Source organism: Castor canadensis, chromosome 9 (genome assembly GCF_047511655.1).
Source record: "Castor canadensis chromosome 9, mCasCan1.hap1v2, whole genome shotgun sequence".
Lineage (NCBI taxonomy): Eukaryota > Metazoa > Chordata > Mammalia > Rodentia > Castoridae > Castor > Castor canadensis.
The window spans coordinates 52,776,412-52,790,244 of record NC_133394.1 but is presented as its reverse complement, the minus strand read 5'-3'; the positions used below and the strand labels follow the sequence as shown (position 1 = coordinate 52,790,244).

General features: G+C 35.9%; 1 protein-coding gene across 2 annotated transcripts in view; it reads left to right on the top strand.

The window, feature by feature from the left end:
- Window positions 1-13,833, top strand: part of Mettl14 (methyltransferase 14, N6-adenosine-methyltransferase non-catalytic subunit) — a 25,814-nt gene extending 11,981 nt beyond the window's left edge. For both annotated transcript variants that reach the window (XM_074041627.1, XM_074041628.1), the window contains exons 8-11: window positions 5,458-5,550; window positions 8,467-8,583; window positions 9,772-9,982; window positions 12,176-13,833. In XM_074041627.1, the coding sequence (XP_073897728.1) occupies window positions 5,458-5,550; window positions 8,467-8,583; window positions 9,772-9,982; window positions 12,176-12,480 (726 nt within the window). In that variant the 3' untranslated portion in view covers window positions 12,481-13,833. The remainder of the gene's footprint in view (window positions 1-5,457; window positions 5,551-8,466; window positions 8,584-9,771; window positions 9,983-12,175) is intronic.

Genomic DNA, 13,833 nt, shown 5'->3' with positions numbered 1-13,833 from the left:
GGAACATTCCTTCTATTCCTAGTTTTCTTAGAGCTTTTATCATGAAATGATGTTGGATCTTATCAAAGGCTTTTTCTGCATCTATTGAGATGATCAAGTGGATTTTGTCTTTGCTTCTGTTAATGTGGTTTATTACGTTTCTTGATTTTCTTATGTTGAACCACCCCTGCATCCCTGGGATGAAGCCTACTTGGTCGTGGTGAATAATCTTTTTGATGTGTTGCTGAATTCGGTTTGCCATTATTTTCTTGAGGATTTTTGCATCAATGTTCATTAAGGAGATTGGCCTATAGTTCTCCTTTTTGGAGATGTCTTTGCCTGGTTTTGGGATAAGTGTAATACTGGCTTCATAAAATGTGTTTGGCAGTTTTCCTTCCCTTTCTATTTCGTGGAACAGTTTAAGGAGGGTTGGTATCAGTTCTTCTTTAAAGGTCTGATAGAATTCAGCAGAGAATCCATCAGGTCCTGGACTTTTCTTTTTGGGGAGACTCTTGATTGCTGCTTCAATTTCATTTTGTGTTATAGGTCTATTCATGTGACTAATTTCCTCTTGGTTCAGTTTTGGATGATCATATGTATCTAGAAATCTGTCCATTTCTTTAAAATTTTCAAATTTATTTGAATATAGGTTCTCAAAGTAGTCTCTGATGATTTCCTGGACTTCCATGGTATTTGTTGTTATCTCCCCTTTTGCATTCCTAATTCTACTAATTTGGGTTTTTTCTCTCCTCATTTTAGTCAGGTTTGCCAGGGGTCTATCAATCTTGTTTATTTTTTCAAAGAACCAACTTTTTGTTTCATTAATTCTTTGTATGGTTTTTTTGGTTTCTATTTCGTTGATTTCAGCTCTTATTTTTATTATTTCTCTCCTATTTGTTTTGGTTTTTGCTTGTTCTTGTTTTTCTAGGAGTTTGAGATGTATCATTAGGTCATTGATTTGGGATCTTTCAATCTTTTTAATATATGCACTCATGGCTATAAACTTTCCTCTCAAGACTGCCTTAGCTGTGTCCCATAGGTTCCGGTAGGTTGTGTTTTCATTTTCATTGACTTCCAGGAACTTTTTAATTTCCTCTTTTATTGCATCGATGATCCATTCTTCATTAAGTAATGAGTTATTTAGTTTCCAGCTGTTTGCATGTTTTTTGTCTTTACTTTTGTTGTTGAGTTCTACTTTTACTGCATTGTGGTCAGATAGTATGCACGGTATTATTTCTATTTTCTTATGTTTGCTGAGGCTTGCTTTGTGCCCTAGGATATGATCTATTTTGGAGAGGGTTCCATGGGCTGCTGAGAAGAATGTATATTGTGTAGAGGTTGGATGAAATGTTCTCTAGACATCTACTAGGTCCACTTGATCTATTGCATATTTTAGATCTTGGATTTCTTTATTGAGTTTTTGTTTGGATGACCTATCTATTGATGATAATGGAGTGTTAAAGTCTCCCACAACCACTGTGTTGGCGTTTATATATACTTTTAAGTCTTTCAGGGTATGTTTGATGAAATTGGGTGCGTTGACATTGGGTGCGTACAGATTGATGATTATTATTTCCTTTTGGTCTATTTCCCCTTTTATTAGTATGGAATGTCCTTCTTTATCTCGTTTGATCAATGTAGGTTTGAAGTCTACTTTGTCAGAGATAAGTATTGCTACTCCTGCTTGTTTTCAGGGGCCATTGGCTTGGTAAATCTTCTTCCAGCCTTTCATCCTAAGCATATGCTTATTTCTGTCGGTGAGATGAGTCTCCTGTACGCAACAAATTGTTGGATCTTCTTTTTTAATCCATTTTGTCAAACGGTGTCTTTTGATGGGTGAATTAAGTCCATTAACATTAAGTGTTAGTACTGATAGGTATGTGGTGATTCCTGCCATTTACTTGTCTTAGTTGTTTGAAGGTTTGATTGTGTGTACCTAACTTGATGTTACTCTCTACTGTCTTGCTTTTTCTTATCCTGTGGTTTGGTGCTGCCTGCCTTTTCATGGTTAAGTTGGGTGTCACTTTCTGTGTGCAGGATCTCTTGCAGAATCTTTTGTAATGGTGGCTTTGTGGTCACATATTGTTTTAGTTTCTTCTTATCATGGAAGACTTTTATTGCTCCATCTATTTTGAATGATAGCTTTGCTGGATAGAGTATCCTGGGGTTGAAGTTATTTTCATTCAGTGCCCAGAAGATCTCACCCCATGCTCTTCTTGCTTTTAATGTTTCTGTTGAGAAGTCTGCTGTGATTTTGATGGGTTTACCTTTGTATGTTACTTGTTTTTTCTCTCTTACAGCCTTCAATATTCTTTCCTTAGTTTCTGAACTTGTTGTTTTAATGATGATATGTCGTGGAGTAGTTCTGTTTTGATCTGGTCTGTTTGGTATCCTGGAGGCCTCTTGCATTTGTATGGGAATATCTTTCTCTAGATTTGGGAAATTTTCCGTTTTCATTTTGTTGAATATATTACGCATTCCCTTCGCTTGCACCTCTTCTCCTTCTTCGATGCCTATGATTCTCAAGTTTGGTCTTTTGATGGAGTCAGTGAGTTCTTGCATTTTCTTTTCACAGGTCTTGAGTTGTTTAATTAACAGTTCTTCGGTTTTTCCTTTAATTACCATTTCATCTTCAAGTTCTGAGATTCTGTCTTCTGTTTGTTCTATTCTGCTGGATTGGCCTTCCGTTTTGTTTTGCAGTTCTGTTTCGTTCTTTTTTCTGAGGTTTTCCATATCCTGGCAGTTTTCTTCTTTATTGTTGTCTATTTTTGTCCTGAGTTCATTATCCATTTATTCATTGTGTTCTCTCTTTCACTTTGGTGTTTATACAGTGCTTCTATGGTTTCCTTTATTTCTTCTTTTGCTTTTTCAAATTCTCTATTTTTATTGTCTTGGAATTTCTTGAGTGTCTCCTGTACATTATGATTGACCCTATCCAGTATCATCTCTGTAAAATTTTTATTGAGTACTTGTAGTATGTCTTCTTTTAAATTATTCTTGTGGGCTTCATTGGGTCCTTTGGCATAGTTTATCTTCATTTTGTTGGAGTCTGGATCTGAGTTTCTGTTCTCTTCATTCCCCTCTGGTTCCTGTACTAATTTTTTGCTGTGGGGAAACTGGTTTCCCTGTTTTTTCTGTCTTCCCGTCATTGTCCTTGGTGTTGTTACTGTCCCTGTACTGTGTGTAATTAAGTATTTTCTAGCTTGTAATAATAACAATGGTAATATTTAGAATGGAAGAGTGAGCTGAGATGGAAAGCAAGAAGTTAAAGAAAAGGGGAAAACAGATATACAGACAAGAGGGAGAAAGCAGAACAAGGTATCAGACAAGAGAGTTTCAAAGGTATAAACAGGGAGTGTTAGTGTACTAATCGACAGTAAGCTGAACAGACATTAGAGAGACAGAGGATTGAAAATCAAAGATAAAAAGAATAAAAAATAAGTAAATGAAAGTAATATCTATATATAAAAATGAATTAAAATAAAATGGAAAATAGAAAATTAAAAAAAAAAAACTTCCAAGTTTATATGCAATGCAGTTTCAGTCTTATGGGTGTCCATCTCAGTCTCCAGTCCTGGAGTTGGTGCCTCAGATGTTGTTCTGTAGTTGTCTCATCAAAGGGGATGCATAAAGTAGAACAAAACTACACACTCACACACACACACCCAAAAAAAAAAAAAAACCCCACCAAGTGTCCCAAGTTCAAATGCAATACAGTTTCAGTAAGTTTTTTGGCTTGCAGGTGTAATTCAGTTGTTCTCTCATCAAAGGTAGGGAGAAAAAGAAAAAGAAGAGTCTGGAGACAGTTCTGAGAGTGGTATCTGCAACTGTGGCTTGCCTGCCTGCTGCTCTCAGCCTGCTGTAGCTGGCGGCATTATTTATGCAGGTCTCTGGGGTGAACTTAGCACTCACCTGGTCCCACAGGCTTTGTTCAGAGTTCTCCTGTGCGGGAGCCTCTGCTACAGACTTTCCCCTTTCCAAGCACTGGGAAAGGTGACACTGCCCCCGTGTTGTCAGGCCTGCGTGTTTATTCACAGTTCATGTGGGAGGTGGGTCTTCCCCCCTCTCCTGTGCAGTTTTCCTCCCACTGCCACTTTCACAAGCTTTCCTGCTCCTGCTTACTGGTCGGTGCTGCTGCTCCTGCCGGCCGCCATGTTTGTTTGCAGTTCACGTGGGAAGTGGGTCTTCCCTCCTCTCCTGTGGAGTTTTCCTCACTAGCGGCCCTGGGGGCCCTCCTCGTTTCTCCGTTTAACGTGGAGATTCTCTGCACCGGCTGGAGATGTGGAGGGGTCAAAGTTATGCCTTTTCTCGGTGATTATGCCTGCAAAGTGTGTCTCCAGCGTCTCTCCAAGATTTCACTATAGGAGGGTCGCTTTCTGCTTCCTACCTCTAGCCGCCATCTTGGAATTCCAAGTATCAGCTTTTATAGCCAGTAACAAAAGTATGTGTTTATTGAGCACCACTGTCTAGTAGACTTAGTACTTCACTTGACTTTACAAGACTTAGTAATTTACTTGAAAGAGTACACAGTTTAATGGGATGAACATTAGCATAAACCAATCATTACTTTATAGTTTTGCTTGTATGTAGGTTTGGTGACCAAGCCTAGGAAGATGGGACATAGGAAAATTGAGAAGGTGACACGTGAACAATAAAATTAATTAGAATTTGTCAGGTGAGGAAAGATGCAAGACAGGAATTCTAACCAGAAGGAACAGCAGAAACAGAAGGGATGGAGGCAAAAGACAATATCTGCTTTGTGGGAGGAGGAGGCTGTTATGTAGGTTGATACTGTTGGAACACAGGTTGGGACTATATTGAGATGATTTCCTAGGAGCTTGGACTTTTTTCTGAAAACATTAAGAAGTTTTTAAAGCTTTTAAAAAGTTTAGTAAGAACATCAGATTAGTGTGTTGTGGCTGGACTAAAAGGAAAGAATCTGGAAAAATGTAGGACAGTTGGAAGATTCTTGCAGTTAAGCTCTCTGCAGAAGAGTCCTGCAGATACTGGGCTCAAATGATCCTTCTGCCTCAGCCTCCCAAATTCTCTGGGACTACAAGCACATGCCACCACAACCAGCTTATATTTCATTTTAATTTTGCCAGTAGCTTAAGCTCACTTAATCTCTTTCCAATTCAGTTTTTTTCTGTGACTAATAAAACATTGCTATATCTCTCATGCTCTATCTTATAAAATTCTATCATTCTATAAATGCTTTTTCCTGTAAACTTTTTCTGTATAAAAACAAGTGCATAAACATATATCTGTATGTGTTGTTTGTTTATAAAATAACAAAATACCAGTATATCAAGTAATTTTAAAAACAAAATTTATTTTCTATTGTTTTCTAATAGAAGTTAGTACATCAGAGGACACATCTACAGGGAATCCTGATAAGTCTCCATGATTGTTCTTTTGAATGTTAGATAAATGGGAAGCAAAAATACCTTCATGCAATATTGTTTTGGTTTCTTATAGATTATGAAGTTAGAAATTGATGAGATTGCAGCACCCCGATCATTTATATTTCTCTGGTGTGGTTCCGGGGAGGGACTAGACCTTGGAAGAGTGGTAAGATGGTGTTTTTTTTAAAGTGGGTTCTTAAATTCATAAGGAAAAAAAGTAGCAGTGTGTTGCATCAAGAGTTTGAAGGTTGTTATTTTGTCCTTTGTTTCTTAAGTAGTTCTAAAATACTCAGAAGAAACACAATGTTGAAACAAGGAGCATAAGGATGTACCCCCAAGTCAGTTAACTAGTACAAGGAATAAATGTAGATCTTTCAAAGTACACCTTATTACAATTGAAGGAAGAGAACAGTTTAGAGGTTTGAATCTCCAAATTATAGCACAGAAGTGAGCTGCTCTGTATTATTTATTGTTCTTTATACGTAACTAAAAAATGTTATCCTGAATTGCATTGACTACTGAATTCCAAATGGAAATCAAATCAAACTGGAAAAGTAATACAGCATCTGGAACATACAGTTTGAATGAATTAATGGAAGAGAGAAACAAGGTATAGCACCTTAATTTATTATAGGTATCTTAGACTTGTATATTTCAGAGCTCTTCTACTTTTTTTTAAGTTGGAGTAGTTTGCCAAAAGGAAATAGCATTAGCTGTTTTAACCAAAATGGTGGGAACATTGGCTACATATTAGAAGTCTTCAATTTTGTCTTATTATCCTACTGAGACTTTTGGGCAAAGAAATTTTTATGCTTGTAAGAATTAGTTTCATCACATTATTGGGTGAGATTTTCCATTTATAGGATATGTTACTTGTTATACAGTAAATAATCTCATTTAATCATGTTAATTTGGGAAGGTGTCCATTTGACAGGTGTAGAATTTAAATGGGATTATATGACATAACAAGTAAGATTAAATATTGAAATTCTATAGTTACTTTGTATTCTCTACCTATGTAAATCAGTGCTTTCATCACTTAAAACTTGATGTAAAAATAAGTATTCCAATTGGGTAACTTCATTTTTTGGTGGTAATTCCCTAATGTCTATGGAATAGCAAGAAAGAGAGAAATACACTTTCAAAGGCATATTGTTATTTACCTTTTGGTAAATTGGTCTTTCCTTTCTACCCCCTAAGTTAAGTTGAAAATGATTAGGAGGATTTGTCTTCATTTATGAAGCAGTTTATCATGTTGTATTGGTGAAAGCAGAGTTTAGTCAAAATGATTATAAAAATAATACAGTATGAGAGATACTCAAAAGCATTTGTTAAACTGGTGGATTAGGACCTGTAGGATTTAGGGCATTGTGATATTAATGAATACCCAGTGCAAAGCAAGTATTTAGCAACAAGAATTGATCCAGTTGTTCTCTATTTGCATATTTTCTTCCCAGATTTGCTTTCCGTGGTTTCCTTAACCTGAGGTCAGCTATGGCCTAGAAAATATTAAATGGAAACTTTCCAGAAACAAACAGCTCATAAAATTTAAATTGCACATCATTCTGAGTGGCATGATGAAATCTTGTATTGTCTAGGACATGAATCATCCCTTTGGGCAACACATTGTATGTTGTATTTTCTCCCTCCCCATTACTCATTTAAAAGCTGTCTTGGTGATCAAATTGATCATTGAATGCATGAACACAAGAGAGAGGGCAAATAGATGACATTCACATTACTTTCATTATAGTATATTAAAGTTCTATTTTATTACTAATTGTTCTTGTTAGTTTCTTATTGTGCCTGATTTGTGAACTTTATCATAGATCTATTTATATAGGAAAACACAAAATCTGTATAGGACTGGGCACTGTTTGTGGTTTCAAGCATCCATTGGGGGTACCAAAATGTATCATTAAAGGATAAGGGGACTTCTGTACTGCTCTTGATTTTTGAGATTTTAAAATAAAAATCTTAAGTTTCATCTTGAGATGTATCTTACTATATACAGTAAGACCATTTCTTAAAAATAAATTTCTTATACTCTACTTTTATCTTTATGTGTACTTGACTATAGTACCAACAATATTGTACTATACGAGTATTCAACTAGTAGATTTAGTCATTTTCCCTTACTTTGCTCTGCATTTGACTAGGGGTAGGTACTGTACCATATTCATGTTTTTATTCCCAGCAACTAGCCAGCACCTGCATATTGTAGGCCCTCAAAATGACACTCTGAATGATGGTTTATTTAATATTGTTATATGTTTACATATAATAGGTCTGGAACACTAATGTTTGTATATATCTCTATTTGAAGAAAGATGAAAGAGCAATTTTACCCAATGAAAAGATATATGTAACAATTTTAAGTCTGAGCTTTTTGTAGTTTTTAGTAGTAAATATAGAAATAAAGTTTTACAGGACTCCTTTAAAGAGAAGTTATCAACTAGAAAAGCTCAACAGTGTTAAGTTTTGTCAAAGCATAGAAAATTGAAGTGGCAGGAGTCATATTATCTTCTGTATTATTTTGTGATTATATAGGATCTGAGTGTTTTCGTACTAAAAAGTCATTATCTGTTGATGACAAATAGAAGGTAGCACAGGGTGAATACCTCTGTTCAAAATGCTTGAGACAGATATTCAAATTTTGGAGTTTTTTTATTTGGAAAATGTGCATAGTCTTTATGGGCTGAATGTCCCTAATCTGAAAATCTGCTATTTGAAATGCTGTAAAATCCAAAACTCTTTGAATGTTCTGTCAGCACTCAAAAAGTTTCAGATTTAAGAACATTTTGAGATTTCAGATTTTTGGATTAGTATTGCTCAATCTGAAGTAAAGAATTGGAATATGATGTAGTCCTTTTAATGTTTAACTACATATGATAGTAATCTATATGGATACATATATATATACACACATACATATGTATATACTTTCTGCATTATGGCTGTACATTTAAAGGCTAGTATTTCTTTCTATTTGTTCACTAAAAATTATGTGATACTTTGGAATTTAGTGACCCTTAAGTATTGTTTATATATGTTAAGCTTTCTTTTTAAATTTTATTTCTAGTGTTTACGCAAGTGGGGTTACAGAAGATGTGAAGATATTTGTTGGATTAAAACGAACAAAAACAATCCTGGAAAGACTAAGACTCTAGATCCAAAGGCTGTTTTCCAGAGAACAAAGGTGTTCCTTTATTGTTTGTTTTCTTCATTCTCATTGTCTCTAGTTTCTTCAAACCACTATATGCTGTTTAACTAATTTTAGTGGCAAGGTCCCTTTCTTGGGCTTATAAAAATGCCATTGAGATTTACAAAATTATATCCAAGTTAATTTTAAAATGGTTTATTCACTATTTTAGATCAACACCCACCATGCGGGAAAGGGGAAAATACATTCCTACATGTCCTAAACTTCCACATTTCTAAGTTAGGCATAACTTTTGGTATTCCCGACTCTCAGAATTTTTTCCTTTCTCTGGCTCAGAAAGAAGAAATGACAAAACATTAATAGTTGACCATCTTAGGGACATATTTCTGTCGTCTTCTCTTCTTTTTCCTGCACAAGAACCCCTGAGAATTTCTGCTTCATATGCTGTTAAAAGAGCTACCGTTCTTTACTCTTTGGGAGCCACTGATTGGAGGGTCTTTATTAGACTGGAATCATGCCTATATAAGGATAAGCTTTGAAGAGCTTCTGGATTGGTGAAGTTGTGGAGTCTGCCAGAGGATAACCCACCTTGAGAGGGCCTGGAAGCTCCATATTCCCTGTCCTACACCTTACCATGTGTCTCTTTCCTATCTGTCTATTCTGAGTCATATCCTTTTTATTATAAACATGTAACTGTCAGTAAAACATTTTCCTGAATTCCTTGAGCCGTTCTGGTAAATGATTGATTGCAGAAGGGAATCATTGGAACCTTTGATTTTTAGCCTGTTGATCAGAAGCATTGTGACAATATGGACTTGTGGTTGGTATCTGAGGTTGGAGGATAGTCTTATGAAACTGAGTCTTTAACCTGTAGTTGGACTCAGAATTTAACTGAGATTAATCATATATAGCATTGGCAGAAAAGTAGAGAATTGCTTAGTGGGGGAAAAACCCACACATCTGTATCAGAATTGAAATGTACTAGAAGTCCTAAGTACTGTAAACAAGAACATAGAAGAAAGCATTTGTTTCCCCATTTACTTGTCAGTCTTCCTATAACCAGAGAGCCATGCTTTCCTATCATGTTTTTGTTTATAAAACTGTATCCCAAAAGATTTAGAGAAATGAAGATTATTTTAGAATTGAGGAAATCAAAAATGTAAAATGTTACAAAATGTTACTATTGATTAAAAGTTGATTGATTGGTTTCCTTTTGTTATTTAGGAACACTGCCTTATGGGGATTAAAGGAACTGTGAAGCGAAGCACAGATGGCGACTTCATTCATGCTAATGTTGACATTGACTTAATTATCACAGAAGAACCTGAAATTGGCAATATAGAAAAACCTGTAGAAATTTTTCATATAATTGAGCATTTTTGTCTTGGTAGAAGACGTCTTCATCTATTTGGAAGAGATAGTACAATTCGGCCAGGTAGGACCTGAGTTAAAAAAATAGGATTCCTTGGGATATGGATATTAAGAAACAGGACAGTGTATTTTGTAAAGTAAATTCTTGTATGTTTGTACTTCTTAAATATTATATACTTCAAATATCAGCAGATTTAGGTTCACAGCAAAATCGAGAGGAAGGTTTAGAGCTTCTTGTATATTCCCTGCCCCCACATGTATCACCTTTACCATTGTCAGTATTATACATATGACTGATGAGCCTTCACTGACATGTCATAATTACCCAAAGTTATAGAACTTACATTCTATAGAACTTACATTAGGGTTCACATTTGGTGTTGTGTGTTCTGTAGGTTTGCACAAATGTGTAATTACATGTGTCTACCATAATACTAGTCAGTGTCATTATGAGTAGTTTTACTACCCTAAAAATCTTTTGTGTTCCACTTATTTTTTAAAATATATTTTTATTTTTACTTGGCATATAGTAATTACACACATTTAAGGTCTACAGTGTGATATTTCTATACATTTATATAAACTGTAATGATCAGATCAGAGTAATTGGTGTATCTGTCATCTCAAATATATGCCGTTTCCTTGTATTGGGAACATTTAAAATCCCTCTACTATTTTGAAATGTTCAACTAATTGTTGCCAATCATAGTTATTCTATTGTGCTGTACAGCATTAGAAATTATTTCCCTTCTCCAGCTGTACTCCTGTACCCATTACCATTCTTTCTTTCTTCCTCAACATTGTGCTCTCCAGTTCTATCCATATTGCTGCAAATAACAGAATTTCATTCTTTTTTATAGCTAAGTCATATTTCATTATGTGTACATACTACATTGTCTTTATCCATTCATCTGTCAATGGACACCCAAGCTGATTCCATATCTTGCTTCAGAACATGCAAGGACAGATGCCTCTTCAACATACTGATTTGAATTCCTTTGTATATGTACCTAATAGAGGGGTTGTTGGATCACATACAGTTCTAGTTCAAGTTTTTTGAGAACCCTTTATTGTTATTTTTCATAATAGGTATGCTAATTTACATTCCTATCAAGAGTGTATGAGAGTTCCCTTTTCTCTATATCCTCACCTACCTTTGTTATTTTTTGTATTGTTGTTAACAGCCATTTTTAACTGGAATGAGATGATATCTCATTGTGGTTTTGATTTATACTTCATGATGATTAGTGGCATTGAGCACCTTTTCATATATTTGGGCATTTGTATATTCTCTTGAGAAATGTCTGCTCAGGTCTTTGCCCATGGAAACCTGGGAATGAGTAAGACCAACATGATAAGAATTTATAAGACCTATGAACCAGGTATATTTTGTGGTTGAGAGGAGTAAAGGAACTATTGTTTCAAGATTTTAATCAGAAAATAGTGGCACCATTTTCATAAGTCTGAAGGGTATATATAATTTATTAAGTTTTTGTCCAGCCCCAACTAGGTATATTTAATAATTTTTTTTCTAAGAGATATTTTCACAGAATGTAGGACACGCTTGAGGAACAATGAGGATGATATTTTACTAAAGCTACAATCTAGGAGGTGGAACAAAATATGTGCATATAACTAAGGCCAATAGGAAAAGGGGAACGGGTACTAGAGAAAAGGTTAGATCAAAAAGAATTAACCTAGAAGGTAACACCCACTCACAGGAAATCAATGTGAGTCAATACCCTGTATAGCTATCCTTATCTCAACCAGCAAAAACCCTTGTCCCTTCCTGTTATTGCTTATACTCTCTCTACAACAAAATTAGAAATAAGGGCAAAATAGTTTCTGCTGGGTATTGAGGGGGTGAGGGGGGCGAGGGAGGGGGTGGAGTGGGTGGTAAGGGAGGGGGTGGGGGCAGGGGGGAGAAATGACCCAAGCCTTGTATGCACATATGAATAATAAAAGAAAAAAAAAAGTTCATAGTTCTTGATTAATAGAAATATTGATATACACTGTGTATTGTACAAGTTAATAAAAAAGTAACAAGTTTCCTCTTAAAAAAAAAACAAAACAAAATATGTGCATATGAACTCTTTAAGATAGGACCATGATTAAGTAATCATGCATTCTGTGAAAGAGCTCACTATTGGATGAATGAGACAGCTTCAAGAAAGCATTGGGAATTCGAATTTGCCCCTAAAAAAGGATCAGTAAAAGAGAAGGCAAATAAAAAGATAATGCTTTTCCTTCATTTCAGGCTGGCTTACAGTTGGACCAACACTTACAAATAGCAACTACAATGCAGAAACATATGCATCCTATTTCAGTGCCCCTAATTCCTACTTGACTGGATGTACAGAGGAAATTGAGAGACTTCGACCAAAGTCACCTCCTCCCAAGTCAAAGTCTGATCGGGGCGGTGGAGCTCCAAGAGGAGGAGGGAGAGGGGGAACTTCTGCTGGCCGTGGGCGAGAACGAAATCGATCCAACTTCCGAGGAGAAAGAGGTGGTTTTAGGGGAGGCCGTGGAGGAGCACACAGAGGTGGCTTTCCACCTCGATAACTTTTAGGACCCTGATCCTGTTAATGCTCCTCTAACCTTTATTGTGGGAGGCTTACTTTAGAACTCAGTTTCAGCTCACACTTTGCTGTAGTTTCTCTGTGCTGCCAGGAATATCTTAGCCAACTCCCCTTGCAGTTGTCACACACATTGTCTGATTTTGTTCAGGGCAAATGAGTCTTCTGCCTTTTGCACGTGCATGTAACTGAACAGAATGGGACAATACAAATAGCTTCATCTTTAAGGACTGAATTTACTTTGATTTCAACAAAGGCTCTTGCTTTTTTAGAAATAGTGGAACAGTGGAAAAGATCTTTCTGTGGTAACATGCTAGTGCAGGCAGGAGTCAATAATGTGCATCTGCCACTGCTGCCACAGCAAATGGTTAACTGTTAGGAAGCCTTGATAGAAGAATGGAGTGGGACAGATTGGAAGCTTCTGTAAGAGTTTTAACATTTCCTTGTTGAAACAATAAAAAATAGGCTTCTTTCTTTTTCCTTTTAAGAAAATTTTAAGTAAATTTGCTGGGTGCCAGTGGCTTACGCCTGTATTCCTAGCTACTCAGGAGGCAGAGATCAGGAGGATCATGGTTCAAAGCCACCCTGGGCAAATAGTTCATGAGACCCTATCTCGAAAATACCTAACACAGAAAGGCTGGTGGAATGACTTGAGGTGTAGGCCTTGAGTTCAAGCCCCAGTACCACAAAAACAAAACAAAACAAAACAAAAAGACCATTTTAAGTAAATTTAAATGTAGTTTGAACATTGAGAGACTTTGAACAAAATAACCTCCTTCCAGATTGAGTCTGCAAAGAGTGGTGATGCTCTCAGCAGTAGGTGGTGAAAGGCAAAGTAGAATTTAGTAGGCAGTCATAAAAACAAAAACTCATCATCATAATCTCAATTATGTAGCTACAGATGACTCCTAATCATGCTTCGCAAAGGAGGACAAATATCCAAGTGCTAGAACTCTGGTGTATACTTGAACTTGAATTGGCCTTCAAAGCAGTTTCATATTCTTTGGCAAAATAAGAGCAACAGAAGCAACAACAGAGATACCTGGTGTTCATGTGTTTGGTTTAACCATTTTGGGAAATAGATACTTGGTGATGAAAAAAATGGCATACATCTTTAAACTTTTTATTAAAAAATTTCATGTAAAAGCAATTACAGGAAACCTTCAACTTTAGAATACAACCTGGAAAATAGAACTGCAGTTGCCTTTTATTAAAACCATATGTATGTTTGTTTGTAAGGGGCTGGTTGTGCAGTTCAGTTAGTTGTGTAAGACTTCATGCCGTCATTTGTCTTTCTGTTGCCTTAACTCATGCTTAAATGAATTTGAATGAAATAGTA